This window comes from Brachyistius frenatus, unplaced genomic scaffold (assembly GCF_029030835.1).
Source record: "Brachyistius frenatus isolate BFR_SWC_R1_liver_20210118 unplaced genomic scaffold, ASM2903083v1 Contig_136, whole genome shotgun sequence".
Classification (NCBI taxonomy): Eukaryota; Metazoa; Chordata; class Actinopteri; family Embiotocidae; genus Brachyistius; species Brachyistius frenatus.
Genome location: NW_027210735.1, coordinates 1,060,605 through 1,084,818, shown reverse-complemented (window position 1 = coordinate 1,084,818; position 24,214 = coordinate 1,060,605). Strand labels below are relative to the sequence as shown.

General features: G+C 42.7%; 2 protein-coding genes across 3 annotated transcripts; one reads left to right on the top strand and one right to left on the bottom strand.

The window, feature by feature from the left end:
- The first annotated feature begins 616 nt into the window (after positions 1 to 616).
- On the top strand, positions 617 to 9,416 carry LOC138630547 (serine protease HTRA2, mitochondrial-like). Of its 2 annotated transcripts, none has more exons than XM_069714964.1 (8): positions 617 to 687; positions 3,626 to 3,830; positions 3,957 to 4,151; positions 5,982 to 6,014; positions 6,919 to 7,027; positions 7,142 to 7,211; positions 7,322 to 7,417; positions 7,971 to 9,416. In XM_069714964.1, exons 2-8 carry the CDS (start codon positions 3,762 to 3,764, stop codon positions 8,134 to 8,136), a joined length of 738 nt encoding a protein of 245 aa, XP_069571065.1. In that variant the 5' UTR covers positions 617 to 687; positions 3,626 to 3,761; the 3' UTR covers positions 8,137 to 9,416. The 2 variants fall into 2 exon arrangements, with proteins under 2 accessions (XP_069571065.1, XP_069571064.1); XM_069714963.1 differs by lacking the exon at positions 617 to 687 and adding an exon at positions 702 to 1,314.
- hif1aa (hypoxia inducible factor 1 subunit alpha a) lies at positions 8,605 to 21,807 on the bottom strand. Its single transcript, XM_069714962.1, has 15 exons — positions 21,359 to 21,807; positions 14,891 to 15,081; positions 14,262 to 14,413; positions 13,980 to 14,064; positions 13,274 to 13,383; positions 12,269 to 12,471; positions 11,977 to 12,083; positions 11,657 to 11,804; positions 11,125 to 11,495; positions 10,842 to 11,044; positions 10,646 to 10,756; positions 10,271 to 10,527; positions 10,072 to 10,171; positions 9,933 to 9,993; positions 8,605 to 9,840 (listed from the first exon to the last, which is right to left on the bottom strand). Exons 1-15 carry the CDS (start codon positions 21,388 to 21,390, stop codon positions 9,677 to 9,679), a joined length of 2,295 nt encoding a protein of 764 aa, XP_069571063.1. The 5' UTR covers positions 21,391 to 21,807; the 3' UTR covers positions 8,605 to 9,676.
- Positions 21,808 to 24,214: the final 2,407 nt, after the last annotated feature.

Below are 24,214 nucleotides of genomic sequence, written 5' to 3'. Positions count from 1 at the left end.
CAAATACGTCACTTCCTATTTTATTTTTTATTATTATTTTTATTTTTTTAATTCTTCCTTGTCGTTCGCGTAGACAGATAATATTTCCATAAAACCGTACTGTTATTTAAAAAAAAAAAAAAAAAATGTCCTCATTATATTCATTATAACATTTCTGCTGAATTTTCACGACTATACAAAGATGTGCTGTTTGGTTTTTATTTTTATTTAATAAAGTATAATAATAATAAATAATAATAATAAAGTATTTACCTACCTACCTACCTTATGATGGCAGCAGATCAGAACAAAAACAGTACCACACATATACAGTCTATGATATTACAGAATTTTTTTATTATTATTATTATTATTATTTACACATTCTCAAAAGTACATCCAATGACAGAAAACCTTTTGTTTATATAATTCATGTAACCCAAGTATTGTATTCTTCTATTGTTCAGATTTGCAAAAAAAAATTATTTTCTTCCAATTAAATTTATATTTAATATAAATATATATATATACATAAATATATATATATATATATATATATCTTTATATATGTATTGGTATATGTATTTACGTATATATCCTGTAGGTGGCAGTAATAGGTGCAGTTGTGTCTACTTTACGAAGAGGATGGAGCTCACTGCGCAGGCGCAAACTGCCTCACACTTCCGGGGCAGGGTTGTCGCTTCCTTGGTACGTTTAGGTGTAGTTAACATTTCTTTAACAATACTACCCTTCAAATTTTACTGCAGACGGTGCGACTGTTAGAATCGGTACCGAATACTGTTCGTACTGAGCATAAATCTGGACTTTTAAGTGTTGTTCGACTTTTCTACGAACTCCTCGACCGACGTGATGCAACATGGCAGCGACAGCCGCCAATATGTGTTTTCTGTCGGCATTAAGGACTACTCGGTGTCGGAGCCGCGGGCTGACCTCTCCGGCGGAAGGGACAGCGAGCCGGGTGTCCTCTGTTGGGACATGTCACTACAGAAGGGCGGAGGGGAACACGGGCCTGGACAGGAGAGGTCCCGCTGGGGACAGGAGGAGAGACCGGGGCGGCGGCGGCGGCGGCGGCTCGTCGTGTCCTCTGCTCGGGTCGGTGTCTGTGGGTTTGGGGCTCTGCGGCGCGGCGCTTCTGGACAGAGACGACAAAGGGAATAAAAGAGTGTCGGTGTCTCGGTTTCTCGACCGCCTTCTGCCCTCAGCTCGGTGTGCTTCTCCTTTTAAAGCCGACAGCCCTCGGTTTAAATACAACTTTATTGCGGATGTGGTCGAAAAATCGACGCCGGCCGTCGTGTACATTGAAATCGTGGGCAGGTGAGTTGGCTGGAGGAGTGTCATAAATATTTCATTAGGAGGAAAAGTTCAGCATTAAAGAGATTACTCGGTATTAGCAGCGAAATGTAGATAAAGTACCAGTTTGGTCCCCTTTGATTGACATAACTAACATCATCAGATCTCGTGGCTTGCTGGAGATTTAGCTCGTTTGACATACTTTATGTCCAGTTTTCCATAAAAAGGACAGCAGATACAGTGGGTACGGAAAGTATTCAGACCCCTTTACATTGTTCACTCTTTGTTTCATCGCAGCCATTTGCTAAAATCAAAAAAGTTCATTTTATTTCTCATTAATGTACACTCAGCACCCCATCTTGACAGAAAAAAACAGAAATGTAGAAATTTGTGCAAATTTATTAAAAAAGAACTGAAATATCACATGGTCATAAGTATTCAGACCCTTTGCTCAGTATTGAGTAGAAGCACCCTTTTGAGCTCGTACAGCCATGAGTCTTCTTGGGAATGATGCAACAAGCTTTTCACACCTGATTTGGGGATCCTCTGCCATTCTTCCTTGCAGATCCTCTCCGGTTCCGTCAGGTTGGATGGTGAACGTTGGTGGACAGCCATTTTCAGGTCTCTCCAGAGATGCTCAATTGGGTTTAGGTCAGGGCTCTGGCTGGGCCAGTCAAGAATGGTCACAGAGTTGTTCCGAAGCCACTCCTTTGTTATTTTAGCTGTGTGCTTCGGGTCATTGTCTTGTTGGAAGGTGAACCTTCGGCCCAGTCTGAGGTCCAGAGCACTCTGGAAGAGGTTTTCTTCCAGGATATCTCTGTACTCGGCCGCATTCATCTTTCCTTCAATTGCAACCAGTCGTCCTGTCCCTGCAGCTGAAAAACACCCCCATAGCATGATGCTGCCACCACCATGTTTCACTGTTGGGATTGTATTGGGCAGGTGATGAGCAGTGCCTGGTTTTCTCCACACATACCGCTTAGAATTAACACCAAAAAGTTCAATCTTGGTCTCGTCAGACCAGAGAATCTTATTTCTCATAGTCTGGGAGTCCTTCATGTGTTTTTTGGCAAACTCTATGAGGGCTTTCATATGTCTTGCACTGAGGAGAAGCTTCCGTCGGGCCACTCTGCCATAAAGCCCCGACTGGTGGAGGGCTGCAGTGATAGTTGACTTTGTGGAACTTTCTCCCATCTCCCTACTGCATCTCTGGAGCTCAGCCACAGTGATCTTTGGGTTCTTCTTTATCTCTCTCACCAAGGCTCTTCTCCCACGATTGCTCAGTTTGGCTGGACGGCCAGGTCTAGGAAGAGTTCTGGTCGTCCCAAACTTCTTCCATTTAAGGATTATGGAGGCCACTGTGCTCTTAGGAACCTTGAGTGCTGCAGAAATTATTTTGTAACCTTGGCCAGATCTGTGCCTTGCCACAATTCTGTCTCTGAGCTCCTTGGACAGTTCCTTCGACCTCATGATTCTCATTTGCTCTGACATGCACTGTGAGCTGTAAGGTCTTATATAGACAGGTGTGTGCCTTTCCTAATGAAGTCCAATCAGTTTAATTAAACACAGCTGGACTCCAATGAAGGAGTAGAACCATCTCAAGGAGGATCAGAAGAAATGGACAGCATGTGAGTTAAATATGAGTGTCACAGCAAAGGGTCTGAATACTTATGACCATGTGATATTTCAGTTTTTCTTTTTTAATAAATTTGCACAAATTTCTACATTTCTGTTTTTTTCTGTCAAGATGGGGTGCTGAGTGTACATTAATGAGAAATAAAATGAACTTTTTTGATTTTAGCAAATGGCTGCAATGAAACAAAGTGTGAAAAATGTAAAGGGGTCTGAATACTCTCCGTACCCACTGTAAATGTGAGGCGAAGTCAGATGATCACTGGGTAAAGAAAGAAGAAAAAGTTCTGACACACAAGACCGCTTTCCAATGTTCCCCATACAACATTAGGGAGATGATTATAAATAACAGGATCACAAAACAGGTTGTCAATATTATAATATTTGTTTAAATTGATAATCAACTCATTCAGGACTCGATAGTCTTTTTTTAAAAATTTTTGTAAGTAATGAGAATTAGTTGATAACCAGACTGAAATTTCCAACCATTGGTTTGTGATGCGGTGATTAACTTGGACTTTGTTTGTGATTATGAGAGTATTCTCGACTAAAGTACAAAATCAAACAACTGAAGCTGATTGTTGTCTAGATGAAGTTGCCTGCTTGTCAAAAATCACGTTTCTTTTTTTTTCCACTTAAGGTTAAAAAAACAAAATGATGCCCGTTTCTCGCGGGCTTAATGACTGATTTTACTGTTTTACAGACACCCGTTCTCAGGAAGAGAAATCCCGGTGTCAAATGGTTCTGGTTTTATTATCAGCAGTGACGGTCTCATCGTCACCAACGCCCACGTGGTGGCCAACAAGAGGGGCGTCCGTGTGAAGCTCACCAATGGCGAGATGTACCACGCCACCGTGCAGGATGTTGATCCTGCGGCAGACATCGCCACCATCAAAATCAATGCAAAGGTGAGGAACAAAGTGGACTCATCTCTCCTCCGGTGGAAGAACTAAAGGCTAAACAGAGACGAGTTCAAATAGGAAGCTGTGATCTACTGCTGAACTGCTCTTCGTCTCCTATTTCCACCGACTCAGAATCCTTTACCAACACTCACACTCGGCAAGTCCTCGGATATTCGACAAGGGGAGTTTGTGGTTGCCATGGGAAGCCCGTTCGCTTTAAGGAATACGATCACATCAGGGATCGTCAGCTCAGTCCAGAGAGGCAGTAAGGAGCTGGGCCTGTCCAACTCCAACATGGAGTACATTCAGACAGATGCAGCCATTGATGTGAGTACTTTGCAATAATGCTTTTTTTGTGTGTGTGTGTGTGTGTGTGTGTGCTCCTTACAGTGGGTACGGAAAGTATTCAGACCCCTTTACATTTTTCACTCTTTGTTTCATTGCAGCCATTTGCTAAAATCAAAAAAGTTCATTTTATTTCTCATTAATGTACACTCAGCACCCCATCTTGACAGAAAAAAACAGAAATGTAGAAATTTGTGCAAATTTATTAAAAAAGAACTGAAATATCACATGGTCATAAGTATTCAGACCCTTTGCTCAGTATTGAGTAGAAGCACCCATTTGAGCTCGTACAGCCATGAGTCTTCTTGGGAATGATGCAACAAGCTTTTCACACCTGGATTTGGGGATCCTCTGCCATTCTTCCTCACAGATCCTCTCCAGTTCCGTCAGGTTGGATGGTGAACGTTGGTGGACAGCCATTTTCAGGTCTCTCCAGAGATGCTCAATTGGGTTTAGATCAGGGCTCTGGCTGGGCCAGTCAAGAATGGTCACAGAGTTGTTCCGAAGCCACTCCTTTGTTATTTTAGCTGTGTGCTTCGGGTCATTGTCTTGTTGGAAGGTGAACCTTCGGCCCAGTCTGAGGTCCAGAGCACTCTGGAAGAGGTTTTCTTCCAGGATATCTCTGTACTTGGCCGCATTCATCTTTCCTTCAATTGCAACCAGTCGTCCTGTCCCTGCAGCTGAAAAAAAAAAAAACATAGCATGATGCTGCCACCACCATGTTTCACTGTTGGGATTGTATTGGGCAGGTGATGAGCAGTGCCTGGTTTTCTCCACACATACCGCTTAGAATTAACGCCAAAAAGTTCAATCTTGGTCTCATCAGACCAGAGAATCTTATTTCTCAGTCTGGGAGTCCTTCATGTGTTTTTTGGCAAACTCTATGTGGGCTTTCATATGTCTTGCACTGAGGAGAGGCTTCCGTCGGGCCACTCTGCCATAAAGCCCCGACTGGTGGAGGGCTGCAGTGATAGTTGACTTTGTGGAACTTTCTCCCATCTCCCTACTGCATCTCTGGAGCTCAGCCACAGTGATCTTTGGGTTCTTCTTTACCTCTCTCACCAAGGCTCTTCTCCCACGATTGCTCAGTTTGGCTGGACGGCCAGGTCTAGGAAGAGTTCTGGTCGTCCCAAACTTCTTCCATTTAAGGATTATGGAGGCCACTGTGCTCTTAGGAACCTTGAGTGCTGCAGAAATTATTTAGTAACCTTGGCCAGATCTGTGCCTTGCCACAATTCTGTCTCTGAGCTCCTTGGACAGTTCCTTCGACCTCATGATTCTCATTTGCTCTGACATGCACTGTGAGCTGTAAGGTCTTATATAGACAGGTGTGTGCCTTTCCTAATGAAGTCCAATCAGTTTAATTAAACACAGCTGGACTCAAATGAAGGAGTAGAACCATCTCAAGGAGGATCAGAAGAAATGGACAGCATGAGTTAAATATGAGTGTCACAGCAAAGGGTCTGAATACTTATGACCATGTGATATTTCAGTTTTTCTTTTTTAATAAATTTGCACAAATTTCTACATTTCTGTTGTTTTTTCTGTCAAGATGGGGTGCTGAGTGTACATTAATGAGAAGTAAAATGAACTTCTTTGATTTTAGCAAATGGCTGCAATGAAACAAAGAGTGAAAAATGTAAAGGGGTCTGAATACTTTCCGTACCCACTGTAAGGAGCAGGAATATTTATAAATTTGTATGGGTGTAATAATGTATCAGGAAAAAATAGTGCAAAGGATTACTCGTGACTCAAAAAATGTCGAACATGTAATATAGTTTCTTGACATCACGTGACGGATTTGTTTTGCAGTTTGGAAACTCCGGAGGTCCCCTGATTAATTTGGTGAGTCCCAGTTTAAGCGTCTTATCACGTTCAGTCACGTTTCTATACAGTACTGTACAGTGTCAGGATAAAGTAGGTGGCATTAAGTGGTCATAAAATGGGATCTGATCTTCAGTTTAAACAAACGGGTGCTTAAGCTCACTGCACAAACAATTAGAATATTTAAAATTTTGACTGAACACACCCATTAAACACTCAGTGTGTAATAACTGCCCAAAACTGCTGTGGCAGCAAAAGCCTCAAACCAGCAGATCAGATCTGCACAGCATTCAGGAAGAAGTTCTTCCTCACATACCGGCTGCAGCTCGGTGATATTCGCAGGATGTCCGGTGTGAACGGCTCACTTGAAGTCTCACTGCACAGCATCTCTTTGTACTTTTTTTTATTTTTATTGTGTAGTTGCTGCATTTTGTTTGTTTTTTTTTGGGCGGGGGGGTTATTGTTCTACTTGAGATTCAGCTAACTGACAGCAAGAAAACACATGCAAATTCATTTTACCTTTGATGATAGAAAACGACACGATGATTTGTGTATTTTTAGTTTAAAAAAAAAGTCTTTAGATGAAAATGAGCTAGTAGCTAAATCTGGTACAGAGCATCTCCTCTCTGTTTGAGATGAATGTATTCTGGACGTGGTCCCTACTATAAATAAACTTGTACATTGTAAGATCATATTTTAAGACACATTTTTTCACACAAAAAAAAGGGTTCACTTACTTTTTCTTGCCACTGTAAATTCGATATTTGTATATGAAAGCGTGGGCAAAATGGGACACGTGACAAAAGATTTTATTGACTCAGTTTGAATTTACAGGACTTTAGCAGCCAATATTGTTGCGCAACACCGTGCTTGGTGGGATCTCGTACCTCTCCCTATCTCAATGCCTTTTCTCTTCTCTCATTAGGATGGCGACGTCATCGGTATAAACACCATGAAGGTCACGGCGGGGATCTCCTTCGCGATTCCCTCCGATCGCCTGAGACTTTTTCTTGCTGAAGCGGCGAACAAAAAGAGTAAGAGCAGGCCACAAATCCAAAGGTTCACATGAAGTCCTCTGTGGCGCTTTCACACGTTTCTATAAAAGATGAGTGACATTAATCAGACTCGGTTTCTCCTCCTTCTCGAAGGTTCTTGGTTTCACGAGTCGGAGACGAAGCGGCGGTACATCGGTGTTATGATGCTGACGCTCACGCAGAGGTAAATGCTTCACCATCAGAAATGTTAGCAGTGAAGAAAGTGAAGTGCAGTTACAGTTGTGGTCCACTGTCATGTCTAAAACCAGGCGGGTTTCTATTTTGTCTCTTCAGCATCATTGCCGAGTTAAAGTTGAGAGAACCGTCCTTTCCAGACGTGACACACGGCATCCTGATTCACAAAGTCATCACGGGTTCCCCAGCCGACAGGTGAGAACAGCTGCAGTAGCTGCTGACGTTGTAAAAATACCATCATGTACTTCCCATAGAACTCAGGCGATGTCTTTTACCTTGCTGTACATGTATTAAAGTGTTTTTAATCAGGATTCAGAGACATACAGGGCTTCTGTGCAACCTTTGTAGAACACAGTGCATCCGGGATGTTTGCCACAGTAACATGATTTCGCTCCATGATATTTACAAAAGTGCATTTGGGCCATTGTGGGATACTTTGAAAAACAAATTATGGAGCTGAGGAATGGAGGGTAATAATCCCCCCAAAATGTCCAAATTCAAGACTATTAAACTAATACTGGGGGGAGAGCAAGAATATCTTAAATGATTGTTTTGAGAAAGTTCTTTTATATTCGAGGTATTGGATCATTATAGTCAAGTCAGCTAACACATCCACAGTCAAATGTAATAATGATCCAAAATGCAGATTAATATTATTATAATTGTAACTTGAATGTTTGATTGAGATAAATCCTGGCATTCAAAAATGACGCATTCAGCCAGTTAATTTTCTGCACGTGTTTTTCAGAGCTGGCATGTTACCTGGAGACATCGTGGTGGAGATTAACGGGGTGAAGGTGAACTCGTCGGAGGAGATCTATCAGGCCGTCCGCAGCAGCGACAACATCACCATGATGGTGCAGAGGGGACACCAGCGGGTTCGAATGCAAATGACTCCTGAGTGCACAGAGTAAAACTAACGCTACACGCTATTTAATTTGCTATAACTTCACGGTGGCATGACGGACAGATGACCAGTTAACCGTGAAAGCGAGCGGTGACTTTGGTCAAATGAAAATCTGTTGGCAGTCGATAAAACACCTGACGAAGAAGAGTTCTGATTATGTTTTTGCGTTTTGTTGAAATGTCCGCTTCAAGTCGAGGTACAACTAAGACGTCGGTGGAGCGATCTTCTCTCCGTGGCTTTTAGCTGTTAACTATTCAGTCATTTAAATCTGTTTGAATCAAAAACAACAAAAATCTGCCAATCCTCAAATACATACATGGAAAATGAGTTTGGGATTTATTCCTGCATTTCTATGATTTTCACCTAAAAAAAAAACACCTTGATTATTGCTGAAATAAGCAGAGCTAGGCTGTCATGTAATGTTTTGTTTCTACAGCCCCCAAAAATGTGATTTGGAAAATAAAAGTTAATGCCATCGAAAACAGTGCACTTTATTAAAGCCAATTATGTTAGACAGCAAAAAGAAGCACGAGAGACCCAACACTATGGCAAGATCAATGGCATTAAACTGACTACCATTAAGTGAGCAAAGAAGTTTTGACAAGTCACAAACGTTACTATGACGACCATGATTACACGAGTAAAATAGGAATTGATGAGATCCGACTTTTTGAAACTGTCTGCTTTGAGTTTGATGTCACACACAGTAGAGCCCAAAAACAGGAATTCACTTTATGAGGGAGAAAAATGCCAATCCTGCATGATGAGAAATAAACAAGTAAAAGAGGTTTCTCTCAGAGCCGTGAAGCCACACTGAGTAAATGGCAATTTCCCTGGTATATGTACAGTAACACACACTTACAGTAAAGTAATAAAGTGACATGTACTGGACTGCTACACAATTAAAATGTACTCAAAGACTGATCGCTATTAAACCGAGATAACATTCAAACCACCTTCGGTTTAAACAATATGTTCATACTTCTGGACTAAAGACGTCTTGTTAGGTACGAGTACTACAACATACAAGTATGGGAGGAAAAATAAAATTGTTCAAATCCCATTAAAACTACTTTAAAAAGGCTTATATATATTGCTGGTAATATTTTTCTTTTTAAGAAAATATAAATTGTGCGACTGAAGCTTACAATACACTGCTGGCAGTAGCGCCAGGTTCTGTGGTGACCTGCTGGAAAAGGGGTCATCTGTCGAGGCGCTGTGTGCTGAGAGACTCCCCGGAAGAGAGAGAGAGAGAGAGAGAGAGAGAGAGAGAGAGAAAAAGAAAAAGACAACTGGACATCTCATGCCTGAATCCCTGGCACCAAAACCCAGACGCTGCTATGGTGTTTGTCACGGTGGAATGCTGCAAATATCACATGATGTGCACAAACAGCAGCCGAACTCTAATCAAAACTCATACAGATACATAAATAAGGGGCGGTGGGGGTGGGAGGGAGGGGGCGTTCTTGGGGAGGGATGGGGTGGCAATGTGAGGGACAAACTGTAGTGTCCAGTCTAGTCCAGCAGTGAGCAGGCTAAGCGTTGACTCAGTTGACGTGGTCCAGAGCACACAGCAGCTCCTCCCCCTGCAGCAAGTACTGACGACCCTGTAAGGGGGCGTTCACCTCGCAGTCGTAGCGGGTGAGCTGCGGCAGGGAGAAGAGGGAACCGGTGTCCTCGGAGGTGCTGCCGAGCAGCCGACTCGCCAAATCTAAGATTTAAAAACAGATGCAGAGTTACGACTCTCCTGATGTTTAGTTTCATGCGACAGCACCGTATTCACCGGAGATGTAGTTTCCTCACCTGAAGGCAGTAGAAGGATGGTCCTGGTTGTCCCGGACTCCGGCGCCTTCACCTTTTTGCCCTTAACAAGTACAGATGGTCAAACTCTCATCTGTAAAAGTGAAGATCTACAAACCGTGTTCGGACGCTGAGGACCTACCTGTCCAATGATCTCTTTTAGGTCGCACAGTTTTCTTTTGCGCTGTGCGTTCTGAGCTGCCAGCGTCCTGAGTGAGACGTCTTTGTTCAACTGTGGAGCGCTGCGGGACAGAAACACCGCCACTTAGCCAGCCCTCCTAAAAAGGCGAATCTAAATTTGATCAGTCAAGGAGAAGATGAAGCACATCGGAGACTCTTACCTGTTCACGGCGATGGTGGCAGGATGAGGGGCGTTCACGGGCTCGGCCGGTGCCGGGGAAGCTGCGCTGCTGCTTGGCGCGCTGAAGGGGGAGCTGGGAAAGCTGTCCACGTCCTGTGTCATGTGGACTGGAGAACATTCCATGGATTTGACTGGTTCACAAGACAGAGGCTCCTCTGGGGTCAGGCTGCGCAGCTGAAAGTCATCGTCCATGGGGATGTAGGGAGCCAACATCTCCAGATCCAAATCTTCCATCGTCTAAAGGAAAGATAAAAGGGTCAAAGTAAATCACGATTCAGGTAACTGGTCGGTATCAGATTGATTATGGACTAGATTTGAATACAGTAAGATGTGCAGAATCACCCGGCGTTATTACCTGTGTGTTGAAGAGGGTTTTGGGCTCTGTATCAATGGCAAACAGCTTCTCCACAGATTCTAGTTTAAAATCGGAGTTCATTTCCGAATCCATGGGGAAACAAAAGTCCACCTGAAGAGGAGGAGTCAAAGGTCAATCTCTATTCAGTAGATCGTACTAAGGGGACAAAAACAAGATGATAATAAGTCGGTGTTACCTCTGGGGGACTGTGGCTGGTGGTTGCGGTGGACGGGGCTGGAGCGTAGCTCTCTGATTTGGCTTCCTCAGAGGCGGTGTTGGAGGCGTGGAGAGGCTCGCTGGGCGGCAGAGGTGAAAGAGGCAGAATCAGCTTTTCACTGGTGGAGGGCAGCATTACGTCATTATAGAGTGGTGCATCCTTCGGCAGCTGGATCTCTGAATCTGGACCAGAAGATCGAAGAAGGTCAGAGTGGTTTCAGATATCAGGATATAAACTCCGAGTTGTGTGCGAGGCCACGTACCAGGGCAGCTGAAGTCCAGAGAGATGATGGTGTCTCCAGCAGCCGGGGCCAGCAGCGTGAGGGCCTCGGGCTCTTCCTTTAGCTGATCGTACAGGCTAACCAGCGGCTGGGCATCCACCACGTGGGTAAAGAGTTTGATCACATCCAGCTCGGGTACCTTCTCCTCCTCCTCTTCCTCCAACTCCTTCTCCAACTCCTCCTCCTTCTTCTCCTCCTCCTCCTCCTCCTCCTCCTCCGTCTGCATGGCTGGAGTCACGTCGGGCTGGCTGCTCTCGACTGCGACCTTTTCTTCCTCCCGTTTCTCCTCCTTCACCGGCTTCACGTCCTCGGTCTGCTCCAGAGACAGGATCAGTTTCTCCTCCTGGATGCCACTGTACCAACGGAGAAACACAGAGTTATGCAGCTGTACAATTATTCAACTTTTTTGTTTGTTTGTTTGCAATGAATGACTCTGCTTGTTTGCTTTACTCAATAAAAATAAACTGGCAAATACAAGAGTCTCTTCTTAAAACAGTGACTATTTAAAGATTACCTGAGCACAAAGTTGACACAGACAACACACTGTGGCTGGGAGTTCTTGTTGTTGTAGATGACGGTGGCCTGCGTTTCCACCCATACAAAGCCTCCTCTCTTGGCCAACATCCGGTACTGGCCTGTGCTGACCTGGCCCTTTGCAAACACTAAAAGCAACGCAAATAAAACAGACGGGGAAGAAATTATTCATTTAGACATGTGTTTAACCAGATGGGCAACAACAACAACAACAACAAAAAATGCACAGCTGAAGTTGGTTCTAGATTTCCACAAGTTTCACTTTAAGTTCCACACACTGTATTTTTGTTTTATGCTTACAGTTTTGGTGAGTCTTGGTAAGATGGTCCGAGTCAAGAGCATGATAGTACTCGTACACAGAACGATTCAACAGTTCCTCTGGATCATAACCCATGAGCTCAGTGATCCTGGACACAAAAAAAACCAAACATAAATTGTCTTGAGATAAAGCTTCTGTAGTACCTGTAACGAGCACTAGGTGGCTCTGTGTAACTACTCTTGCACAAGCTCGGCAATGATGAAAACAACAACACAGGTAGTTTAAGGAACTGAATGTTTGATATACAACGTTCACTCAGACGGACAAACTAACCTCTCGTCACAATACGTGAACTTCATGTCCATTGTGTGGCGGCTGAGAAAGGTCTTGGTGTCCAGAGGGACCTCGATGTTGGAGGGGTGTGGGATGGGGTCACAGATCAACACCAGGTACGGGACGGGTGGCTCCTTGTGCCCGTTGGTAGTCTGCTCAGTTTGGCGGTCATAAACACGGACATGACCTGAGCACTGAAGCACCTACGGGGAGACGACAGGAAGACACGCGGTTGTAATCACTACAGGATAGAGAGCTGCTCAAGTAGCAGGCAGGTAATTATCAGATTGAGTGGCTTAAACCGACAAATAGGTATTCACACATTCAAACAACTGCATCATTCAGTGTTCTGGGCTTTTGGCTTGCTGCTGGGATATTGTGACTATTAGGGCTGCAGCAGCAACTGTGAGATGGTGTGACGGTTACAGGAGGTAATTCTGTTGGACCGAAGTCAAAGATATTTCTTTCTGCTCCACATGTTTCCATTTAGTAAAGCATGATGTTTAAAAGGAAATGCCGCATGCAAAACACAGCAAGTAAAGTCCTTTGAGCCAGATTATATCATTTTACTTTGTAGATACAAACTAGTTTTTGAATACTTTTTTTAAAAATTTTATTTTCACTAATCATCGCATACAAAAACCCTGAAATTATACTAGAATTATAACTACTATTAGCTAGTTGGTAATCTGGTGGAGTTAAGAGTGGGGAAGTTCGATGACCTCAATGACTGTCATCCTGTGGCTTCATTATTTCCACCACTGCAGCTGCACTGAGGTATGACCTGCTCCACAAATTCAAAGGAGACCAATCGCAAAATTTTCAAAAGGTTAGTAGTCAAATTAAAAGCATAATGTGGGCGCTATTTTCATCTCGGGGTTCATTAAAATGCTTTTCCATCAAATTCTACCCAGCAGCTGTTGACAACCCGAGACAAACAACCGTGCACGGGAACAAATGACAACATTTTCAGTCCACGTCTTCTCTGATTCCACAGCAGCTTACCTTCCACGTAGCGGACTTGACGTTGACGGTGCGTCCCCTGCTCGTGAGAGTGCATTTCATTCGGAGAAAGAAGCTTCGCTCTCGATTTGGCCCTTTGACTTTCTTGGAGCCTGAAATCACAAAAGGAAGATAAGGAGCCGCAGTTTAAAAAAAAAAAAAGGTGTCATTTCGATGGTGACGTTAACATTCACAACTGCCTTCTTTTTATGTTTTAATTTGATTTCAACTGCGAACGGTTCAGAGGACACATTGAGCCGTTAAGTATTTGCCCTGTGGTGAGCTACAGAAAGTGAAATAAAGGAAGTGGCCACAAATTAAAGAACATTTTAGAAAACTTTATTTCAATTAAAAAAAATTCTGCTGAGAATGATACAAAATAACCTAAACCCGTAGTAAATGGTGTACAAAAGTAGATACTAACCACTGCCACAAAGAAAAGCTGTTGTGTATTGTGCAAGTAAAAGAGAAAATGTCTCAATGATAAATGAAGGCTCACTTAAATCCAAAAACCAGCCAACTAGAATCCTTTTGACCCCGAGACTGAAGAAGCGAAACTGTAACTTGTTCTGACAGGCTCCCAGTATAAATCTGCCAGCTCGGAGAGACATGGACTCCCTGCTGATCGCTGCACTGGCAGGTCTGACAGAGTGCCTGTCTGTGTGTCTGTCTGTCTCTATTATAGGTCTTGTACTGTGACACAGCTCACCTGTTCTGTGGACCAGCATTTCCCGCAGCTCCTCCTGGTCACAGGGATGTATGAAGTCAAACACACTTTGTCCAGTCAGGTCAAACTGCAGCACAGAGAGCGAGAGAGAAAACTTTGTGTCACTTAAGTGTCAAACACTTTACATCTATATATCAATAGCAGCAGAGAAACCTACTTTCTGAAATATGAACGTAAACACGGTAATCCCTCGGCCTTAAATTTTGTGCCTCTGACTCCTTCCCTAATTAATGTGACGCTCTTTGCAGGTCAAATCAGACCAACCTGTGCCAGCCCGAGACACTTGTTGACATTCTCGGTGAGATAGATCATATCTCCGTCTTCAGACAGCACCATGAGAAAACCCTCCAGCGCCTTTAGATAGGAGTTGTTTAGCTGGTCGTCGAGCTCCGTTTCCTCCGCTGCCATTGGCTCGTCTAGAGTGGGGAGGTGGGGGGCAATGAGAGAGAAAAGAAGGTAAGCTTAGTTTAAAAAATAAATAAATCAGGCACAGAACATCAACGATCCCTCCCTGTTTGCATGAGGACGTTGTAGCCACAGGTGTATCTGCAAAGCGATCTATAGCTGAATGTGTCCAAGTGGATTTTTTTTTTCAGAGCAGCTGATTCAGTGTTTCGGTTTTGTTTTGTCACTTATTCATCTCAAAGTGAGCTCACTCTTCCTCTCACTGCTTCCAAGGTGTCCTTTCTTTTGAATACGATAACTTCCTCCAAGTAAATCAAATTTAATATTTAAAATCAGAACACTTGACCGAAACCTTCTGAAGCCGTTTCTAAAATAACGATAGCTGCACATAATTATCACTGCAACTATAGTAAACAAACACACGGACGGGTTTGTGTATGTGACACCAAGCTGAACTCTTGTCCAGTAGAAGAGCTACAGATACTGACCAGTGTTCAGCAGTTTTCTCAGGCGCAGGTAGCTGATGGTGAGCCTCATGATGGAGGCCTTGTCCAGGCTGGAGCTGACAGTGTGGGGCAGTGGCAGCTCCTGCGCCAGCTCGTAGAAAACCTCCGACTCCTTCCCACGCCGGCATCGTGCTGCATCCCTCGACTTCTCCTTCCTCCGCTCCGAGCTCACCCTGCGAGGGACACGTGGTGGGTCAGCCACAGCTCGGCCACATTCTGGGGTCGTTACGTACACAACAAGAGCTGACATCCCTCCTTCCCGACTCCAGTGTGCCTACGGAGTCGGGTCAGCCTCTGGCCCGTCACCGGAGAAGGCTGCAGCAGCCGGAGTCCGCAACAAGCAAAGCTGGCCAAAGCTGGCGTCTGGACCGCCGGCAGACTCATTTACATACATGGCTTTCTTATTGGCTGCTGACCAAACGCAACAGAATCCGCCCACTCAAAGTGATTGGCCGGGAGGATGGGCATAGATTCCCCCGTCTGTCTCCTGGTGCAGGCCAAGCTACAGAGCGACACCAATCATCATGACATTTACGAGCCTGGCTCAACAGATCTACGGAGACAAGGGATGATAATACACACAAACACAGGTTGAGTGACCTTTTCCTCGACCAGGACTAACAAACTGCCCTAGTTTCTGTTGTTTTACCCTCATAACCCTTATAACTGCTCAGTCTAGCTCCACTTTCAATACAGCATTTATCCAAGGCCTGGCTGATGGAGCAAATTTTAACATAATAAATATCTTTTATATGAGCCTTTAAAGGACACAATGATTTGTACAAGTCACTTTAAAAATAATTCAATTCACTGATTTTAATCAAATGAGAACGCCTTGTATTTTATTCTACTAAATCATCATAGTTGTCAGCCTGACTGCTGCGTCATCCTTCTCCCAAACTACACCTCTTAACCCCAAATGCATTTAGATGCCACTGGAGCAGCATGACAATAAAATGGATGACCAAAAGTTCAAAAGCCTTTGGCTATGAAATCGACACCGAATTTAAATAGATTTTTTTTTAATGCACTTAGGCTGCAGCCCAGCGTTGTTATGGGCTCTCCGACAAGAAAAATAGAGCAGCTCACTAAAATTAGCCTCAAACACCTGACAGAGTTTGAGGACAGCTTTCGTTCCATTAATCAAACGTAATGTGCAAACCACTTCACAACTAACGTTATCAGTCTTCTGGAGTAAAATGATTTAATCTGTGACTCTGGGGAAATCACAAACCAGGTCCCGATCTAAGTCTGAAGTGTTTTTTATCGTATAAACCCCGGAGAATATCTCGAGAATCAGGTGCAGCCGCTTCACACATCACGGGAGATAGTCCATGTCAGACGCACTCTCACTACAGAAAGTACTTTTGGTTTTGGTGGTTTTCTGCATCGAGCGTGCAACGCTGCATGAGAGAAACATTGTCAGCGCACCCACTCGCTCATTTGCTGGGAATTCTCCGAACAATGACCTGCCTCTATTCAAACATGGGCTCAATGGGACATCACACTGCGGGCGAGCGGGCCGGGTGAAGTCCGTTTAATGTCCGACTGGTACAGATGTTTGAGTTCTCGCATGCAGCTCCTCCAAGTATGTCTACATAAGTTCAGGCTTGCAATGCATGTGTGAATGTGATAAGAAAAACACATGGGTTTGCGTGCAGACAACAGCCAGATAGCTCCCGACAGAGCTGTGCCAAAGAAACCAAACACTAACATTTTTCAATGCTAGGAACTTCAAAATAACAAATAAAAAGCAACAACGCCCAAACAAACCACAAGGATCTCTGTCCTTGCTCATCTCATCCCCGTCTGTCGAACGACGCCTCTAGAGACAAACTATTTGTAGTAGATATTTGGAGGCGCATAAACCAAAACTCCTCCTGTCACAGATGTGTATATGTATTGTCGTATAAACAAGCTTTGAGGCAGTCTATAGCTGCAGCCACATGAAAAAACACGTCCAGTTTGTCCTGTCAACACAAGGGACAAATATTTACATGGTCTCCTGTGAACGCTGCGGGACATCGGCAGAATATCTGGGCGTCATCAAAGCTGATCGTGGCGCCAACACATTTTCTTTGTTTCACTTCTCAGGTTCGGCTTCAAATGTAACACAATAATGAAATCCAGGCTCCATTTAAGACATCCCGATTTATCATTACAAGACTGGGGAAGTCCTCTCCGAGTGAGTCTGATGATCAAATGAAAGTTGGTGACGCCTTCAGAAATTTGTATATTCCCGCATAAATATAAAGATGATAAGTACAAGCCAGTATACAAATTGTGTTCCTCCACAGTAGCTGCATCCTGCTCTATCACACCTCTTCATGCAAATCCTGTTCAGATGAAGCTCAATATAACCACAATGAATAAACAGTGCAGTGTCAGAGCTACTGTTTATTACTACAATAAAAACCTAATACAATACCAATGTCCTGTTCTCAGATTCAGAGGGGAAGTATTAAACCCATCTAAACTTACAGTTTATGAACGGCAGCAGATGATGTTGAAACGTTCTCAGTTGAGCTTTAAAAAATAAAGTCCAGTGACACAACTGCCTAAAGCCTCCATCTACTTTTTTACTTTTCTGTTCCATTCACCAGTGATACCAAATCATGAAAAGTACATTTTTGTTCCTATTTGTTGATCCGTCGGCACCGAAACCTAAAAGAGAAAATAAAGCAGCTCTCTCTCACCAGGAACTATTGACAACAAAACCATTCGCTTCATGTTAAAACAAAGGCCAGCAGAGAGGTCACCATTACATAACACCATTAATGCACATGCTCGTGCATGCCTGGTTGACCTGTGCTTGAAACGCCTCACCGCAAACATCCAATTTGCAGTTTCGTTCGCCTTGATTAAACCTGTTTTGTGAATGGGTGCTATGATGTAAACAAAGTTGTTGACAGACTTGAGATCGAGGTCAAACAAAAAAAAAAAAAGAAAAAAGTTCACCATGAAAATCCACCTGAACGATGCTGCCACAGTTTGATTGTGTATTTTGTTACTAGGGCCTGACCTGTTTCACGAGAAAAGCGTTCTTACTATCTGTCGGCCGTATTTAGTGTGACGGTAAACACGGTGTCATCCGTTACATAATCCAGTAATCCAACGGGGGGAGAAAAGCAAAGCCAGACTGAAAATAAACCCCTTTTACAGTCAAATGAATCTCTGTCGGGCAATCAGCTGCATGATGTGACGTTTTTTGGAAATAGCAGGAGGGTTCTCCTCGAGATTCCTCTGTATGAAGAGGTTACTGATATATTTAGCATATTTTAGGGGATGAAAAAAAAAATCAATACTATGTCCAAAAAACACAATACATTATTGATCATCTAAATAATAAACGCTCAGTGAAAACTGAATGAACTGTCTGCTGGTTGCTTTAATATAATTTTGTTTATATTCTATTTACTCGCTAAAAACTGTCATTTTTCATTGAAATCTGCTTAGTTTTCTTTATCTAATCTGCATTCATTTATATTGTGGAAAAAAGTTTTTTCAATTGGTCCCATAATGACACCGAGAGAACCTCGTGGATTTCAAACATCAACCTCTAACTGATCAAACATTTTACTTCCTTCAGCTTATCCCGTGTTGCCATTTACAAAGCTTCGTATGTGGCATGTGTTTAGTTAAAAAAAGGGATTTTGCAGAAGCTGAACTATTCTTTTCATTTCCATATGAAAGCAAGACAGCAGTGACAAATATATTCAACAAGATTCTTGGATGTAAAAGATGTTCAAGGCATAAGGTGTGAAGGTACTTCCTTCCTTCCTTCCTTGCATTGTTTATAAGACACAATGTGAAACCTATTATGACAGTACAATATTTATCAGCAAATAAATAGGGCAAAAAATGATTTCAATATGCAGATAATTGTGGGAATATATTTAGGATTTGACAACTTTACCTAGAAGCCAGAAGAGGCTTTCTGATGTGGCGTTCTTAGAAGTGTTTTTGTTTTTTTTAAGCGAAGAACATTTGTGCTTAACAATCAATCAGGCCTCATTATTACAATTTAAAAGATTTACATTGCTTATTTATCTTTATACCAACACTTTCAAAAGCTCTCTGTGCATGTGGTTACACACAGCAACATCCTACCTTGATCAGCTAACAATACAAACCACAGAACAGGGATTTGGGTGTTGCGTAACAGCAAGCCTTTAGTAAAAGTATTGCTTTAGTTTTCAATCACATGACATAAAACCAATAATACATACCTAAGCTCCGTACTAACAAGTAACCCGATTCTCTTTTCTACTTGAATGCCTCGGGGGAACTCACAATTTGCCAGCGAATCGCTGCACACACTTGGCCCCTCCTATTGACGTCATGACCCGGTGATTAAGAGATGAGACATATGTAATACCGAGAAACCTCACAGAGTCCAGGCAAAACTCCATCAAACCAGACTGCACCACTCCAGATTTTTTGGGGGAGATAAAACTGATCACGTATTTACTGAAACCAAACTGGATCTAGACTTATACGGAGTGAAGACTCTGAGGCAGCTGAAGGAAGTCACTTCTCTGTATGACTTTTCCTTAGAAAAGATCAGCCCTCATTTTCTCTAGAATTTCATTGACAGCGAATTTGAATATATTATTTTTTTTAATTGTTGCCCACCTCTTTCATGACTCTGACAACCACCTGCCAATCACTTTGATGTCTTTTGTTCATCTCAGGACTGACTACGTTTATTCTTTTTGGTCTTGCGCCTCGCTGTTGCCATTACGACCACCTTTTCCCGTTATTTGGAGCTTTTTCAGGGGACACGAGTTCCCAAACCGTAACCAGGAGTGACATGTAGCATAATCTGGAGTTTTGCACACCAACTCATCACCCGTTACCAAATTTACAGCATCTAACAATGATATGCTGGTGAAGAGTCTGTGCATGTAGGTTAACCTATTCTACACTCAATACTCACTGAAGCATGTCAATACAATCCACGATGGTCAGCTGCATATTACATTTAGTGCAGGCAGTCCAGCTTAATTAGTTTTATTAAACAATAGCTCGTCCTTATACAATCAAAGAAAGCACCAAATTCTATAAAGCATTATGTTAATATATTGACTATATGTGATTACGTTTTTTTTTTTTATATCCAAGTATGTAACTGGTAACGCGTGATAGGCATATCTCAGTTTGTTTGTATTTAAAATACATTTTAAGCACTAAAGGAACAATCAGAAGACTAATCTTGAAAATAATGTTCAGCTTCAGCTCTTGCTGTTGGCTCTAATCCCTCAAACATCGGTCTACTAATTTTACCAGGTGAACAAGCCAAACGGTCCTGGAACTTCTGGTGTCCCGTAGCACGATGTGGGAAGTGTTGGACGGGAAAATTAAAAATAAAAAAAAAGCACATCGTCCCATACTTCGATTACCAAATATCAATGTTTCATTGGATAAATAACTTTGTCAGGCATCATCTCGGTCACGTTTTCTTTGACAGCGTTGGTCTTGTCTAGTAGATAAAACAGATGTTGATGCTTCGGGGACAAAATTTGTAGTTGGGGGGAAAAAAAAACAACGCAATATTTTCCCAATAAATGTTTCAGTATATCACAAAATGTTTTAAATATCACAATAACCGCCTCATCACTACATTTCCGAGCACTTCTTTTCTAAATGATGTTTGGCCTCTCTCAAAACATAATTGGCAGCAACTAACAAAAGACATTTCAGCTGATGATTAAAGTTAATCGTCTTGGTGAAAAGAAAAAAAAACCACACACACTTCTCTAAGTAAGCTTTTAGATTAATCCCCCCCCAGACACCCAAACGAAGGCTAACTTCACTAAAAAAAGCCTAAATATTTCACCAGTAACCGCACACCACGATGCTCACATGGGCTCTGGCCCGGTTGGCACTTCCCGTCCAAAACAGTCCACCGGCAGTGAAACCCCACGAACAAGGACATCTACCGAAGAGGTGAAGGTTCATTCACAGCAAACGATTTCATCCACGACGTGTCAACAACAACAACAACAACAACAACAACAACAACAACAACAACAAAAAACAACGCTAAGGGGAAAAACCGATTTAAACGCAATTTGATGAAAAAAAAAATGAAAAAAAAAAGACCAAAATCCGGTTGCCACCTCCGTCAGTGGATAGATAAAATATATATAAAAAGATAAATAAATAAACAATTTAAAAATCAATATCTTGCGGTTTTGCTCCACGTCTGCTAGCGAGCTAAGCGAGCTAAGCGAGTGTTAGCCACTTGCTAACGACAAGCAAAACACACTCGTGTCGAAGAAACACACCAAAAAAAAAATAATAATTAAAAATTAAAAAAAAACAACCCGAGCAGGACATAAAAAGGAGGGGAGGTCATAATCAAAAGTAAAAGACCGAAAGCGTCCTTCTGTAAAACAAAACCGAGGTGGCCTCGGTACGTAGCGTGAGCTTAGCATCGGACGTTACCTTTTCTTTTCGGGTACAATTCCTGCGTCCATGTCAGGACCAGAGACCAGAGGTTGAGTCTCCCTGTCGGTGTCGAGCTGTATCCGGGTCCCGTCGAGAAATGGACCAAATCCCCCCCACCGCGATTATTTTAATTTTAATTTTATTTTAGCGCCGATTTTTTTTTTTTTTTTTAATCCACCAACTTCTTCAGCTTGAATTTCATCCGACTTCCCACCGGGTGTGTTTCTGTGTTTCTTCCGACGACGAAATCAAACTCTCGACCACTTAAAAGACGGAAGAGGAGGAGGAGGAGGAGGTGGTGGTGTTGGAGGAGGAGGAGGAGGAGGAGGGGGTGGTGGGGGGGGACACCTTCCGTGTCCTCTTCTCTCAGAAAGAGTGGCTTGCCACGCAGGAGACGGACAATGTTGCACCGTAAAGGGTCCCCTGACTCCTCCCGCTGACTCCTCCCGCCTCCTCCCGCTGACTCCGCTCCGGTCCCCGCGGGCACGCGCAATCACGTGCTTCTTTTTTTTTTTTTCTTTTTTTTTTTTCCACTGAGCACGCGCGAAAGGAAACCTGAAGGTTTTCGTTTACAAAATGAAAAATTGATGTCATTTTCGACTGAAGTTACACTTTCAAAAACACACCGGCTGCTGTTATATCTGTACACAAGTCATTTCCCTCCCTGTGCACTCTGTTCTGCATAACACAGACAAGTATGGAGGTTTGCAAGAGCTCCGGGGTGCTTTGATGATTAAGACTTTGAACAGGGATAAACACTGTCCCGTGTCTTCCTATTACCTTGGGTGCAAATTAGTCCTCCTCAAATAACAAATCCAAACTTTCTTTTACATGACATGCGTGCATGATGTCTCTGCTTTCCCTCCAGCGTCAAATAGTAACAAATAAAACCCTCCCACTGCATCCTATACAAAATTTATATTGTATTATTGTGTGAGAACCTTTTGCATTATAGAAAGAAAATGTGTAAATTTAGTAGCTATAGATTCTTAGAGTAGATGAATGAATGATAATTTCGTAAAACACATGTAATAATATTAAATCAATCTTCATGGAATTTGTCATTGTTAAAAATTACTGTCGGTTCATACCCATGTGTTAAAAAACAATTACAAAATATGTATACAGTGTTATTACATGCAAAGCAGGGGGAGTTAATGAGCTAGTTGTTAGAATATAATTATCAGAAAGTAGGCGAGCTCTACATATTTGAATAATTCCTCATGCTCAGTGCAGAAAGCGTGCACGCGGGGATTTCAGATCCAGAATCCACTGGCTTGAAAATAGTTTTGGTAACTTTCCTACTCTGGTTTGAAGCACTGTGTCCAGTTAGGCCCCTCCTCTCTTCCTCACCACTGAGGATTTGTATGTGCAGTTATTCATGTCCTCTATGATTCTGTGATTCAGCCCTTAGTTTGAGGGAAAAAAACTATTATTTTTTCCTTTAACCTTCCAAATCACATGAAAATGAACTCCCAAATAGATTTCCTCTTTGCTATACTTCATTATGATACTTACTGAGCACACGCTGTCACATCTGGTCAGAACAATCAAGAAAAGGCTTGACTGTCATTTCCCGGAGCTGTTGGGTGGGTGACAACAACTGCTCACTGTGTGACAGAGTTGAACTCGTACTTGAGGTTTTACATTTATTTGTTTTCGGGGAGACACGTCTCACTTAAATTACTTCACAGTCCGAAACGATGACATTACTGAAACTGACTTGAGGCAAAAAGTTGATCAGCTTTGAGCCTCTTAAATCCTGAAGTAATAATAACCGAGTATAAAAAAAATAGCTATTACTATTAGGACTATAAACCAGAAAGAGCAAAGGAAATCAGAGAGCACCACAGCACACTCTACTGCAAAGAACTGATCTAGATTTTACACATACTGTATACTAGCTGTGCTTCAACAACAGTAACTGAGCTGACAGGTTGTTTTTTTATTGCCCGTCTTGTTAATGATGGGCCTTGTGATGGACTGGCAACCTGCCCAGGGTGTAAGTCAGCTGGGATAGGCCCCGGGCCCCTCCAGGTGACCCTGTACAGGATAAAGCAGGGATTACGTAATGGGTGAATGATTGTGCCCATGTTAAACACCGGTGTCAACAGTGATTGGTAGGATACTGTAAAAATTGATTGGCTGAATCATATAATGTTTATTTATTTAGTCATTCTGATTAACTTTATGATGTCTGGAAATTCACTGCTCGCCACACCATATTTTTGCACACGGTGCTGCCACATGTTGCATCCCAGACCCTGCCAGTTACCTAACGAGATTAGCATTTTATAACATTGGTGTAGTGTGTATAAAAGGTGAACACCTGCTCGTTCGTATTGTGGCGCAACCTGTTCTTACATCTGAAATTTCCATGAAAACACATTGAAGGCATTGTGCTGTGTTAAAACATCATTAGGACAGCTTTGAAAGGAAATATCGCAATGCATAAGAAAGATTGCACTGCCATTGTAATCATGGACAGTTTGATTAGAATCTGCACACTGAGTCGATGTCTTAATCACTGCAAGCAAAAATATAGATCGATATAGATTTCTGCAGGGCAGTACTTAGGTGATGTCTGTGTGGAGTCCTTTTCATTATCTGTTGCTGCTTTTGGGGGCTATCAATCAAACAGGCCGGACAGCAGGGTCAAACACTGATTTGATCTAGCAGTGCGGAGACACTGCTCGCAGCCATCAGGAGCTCTCAGTAATGAAAGTTTCAGACAAGGCTCCTAAATCTCCCCTTTCATTCAGACTTTACCAGCCAAACAGGGGCACATCAGTGGGCAAGCAAAAACTCAATCTTTGTATACCTCACGGACCATTGTTGTCAGGGAAAGCTTAA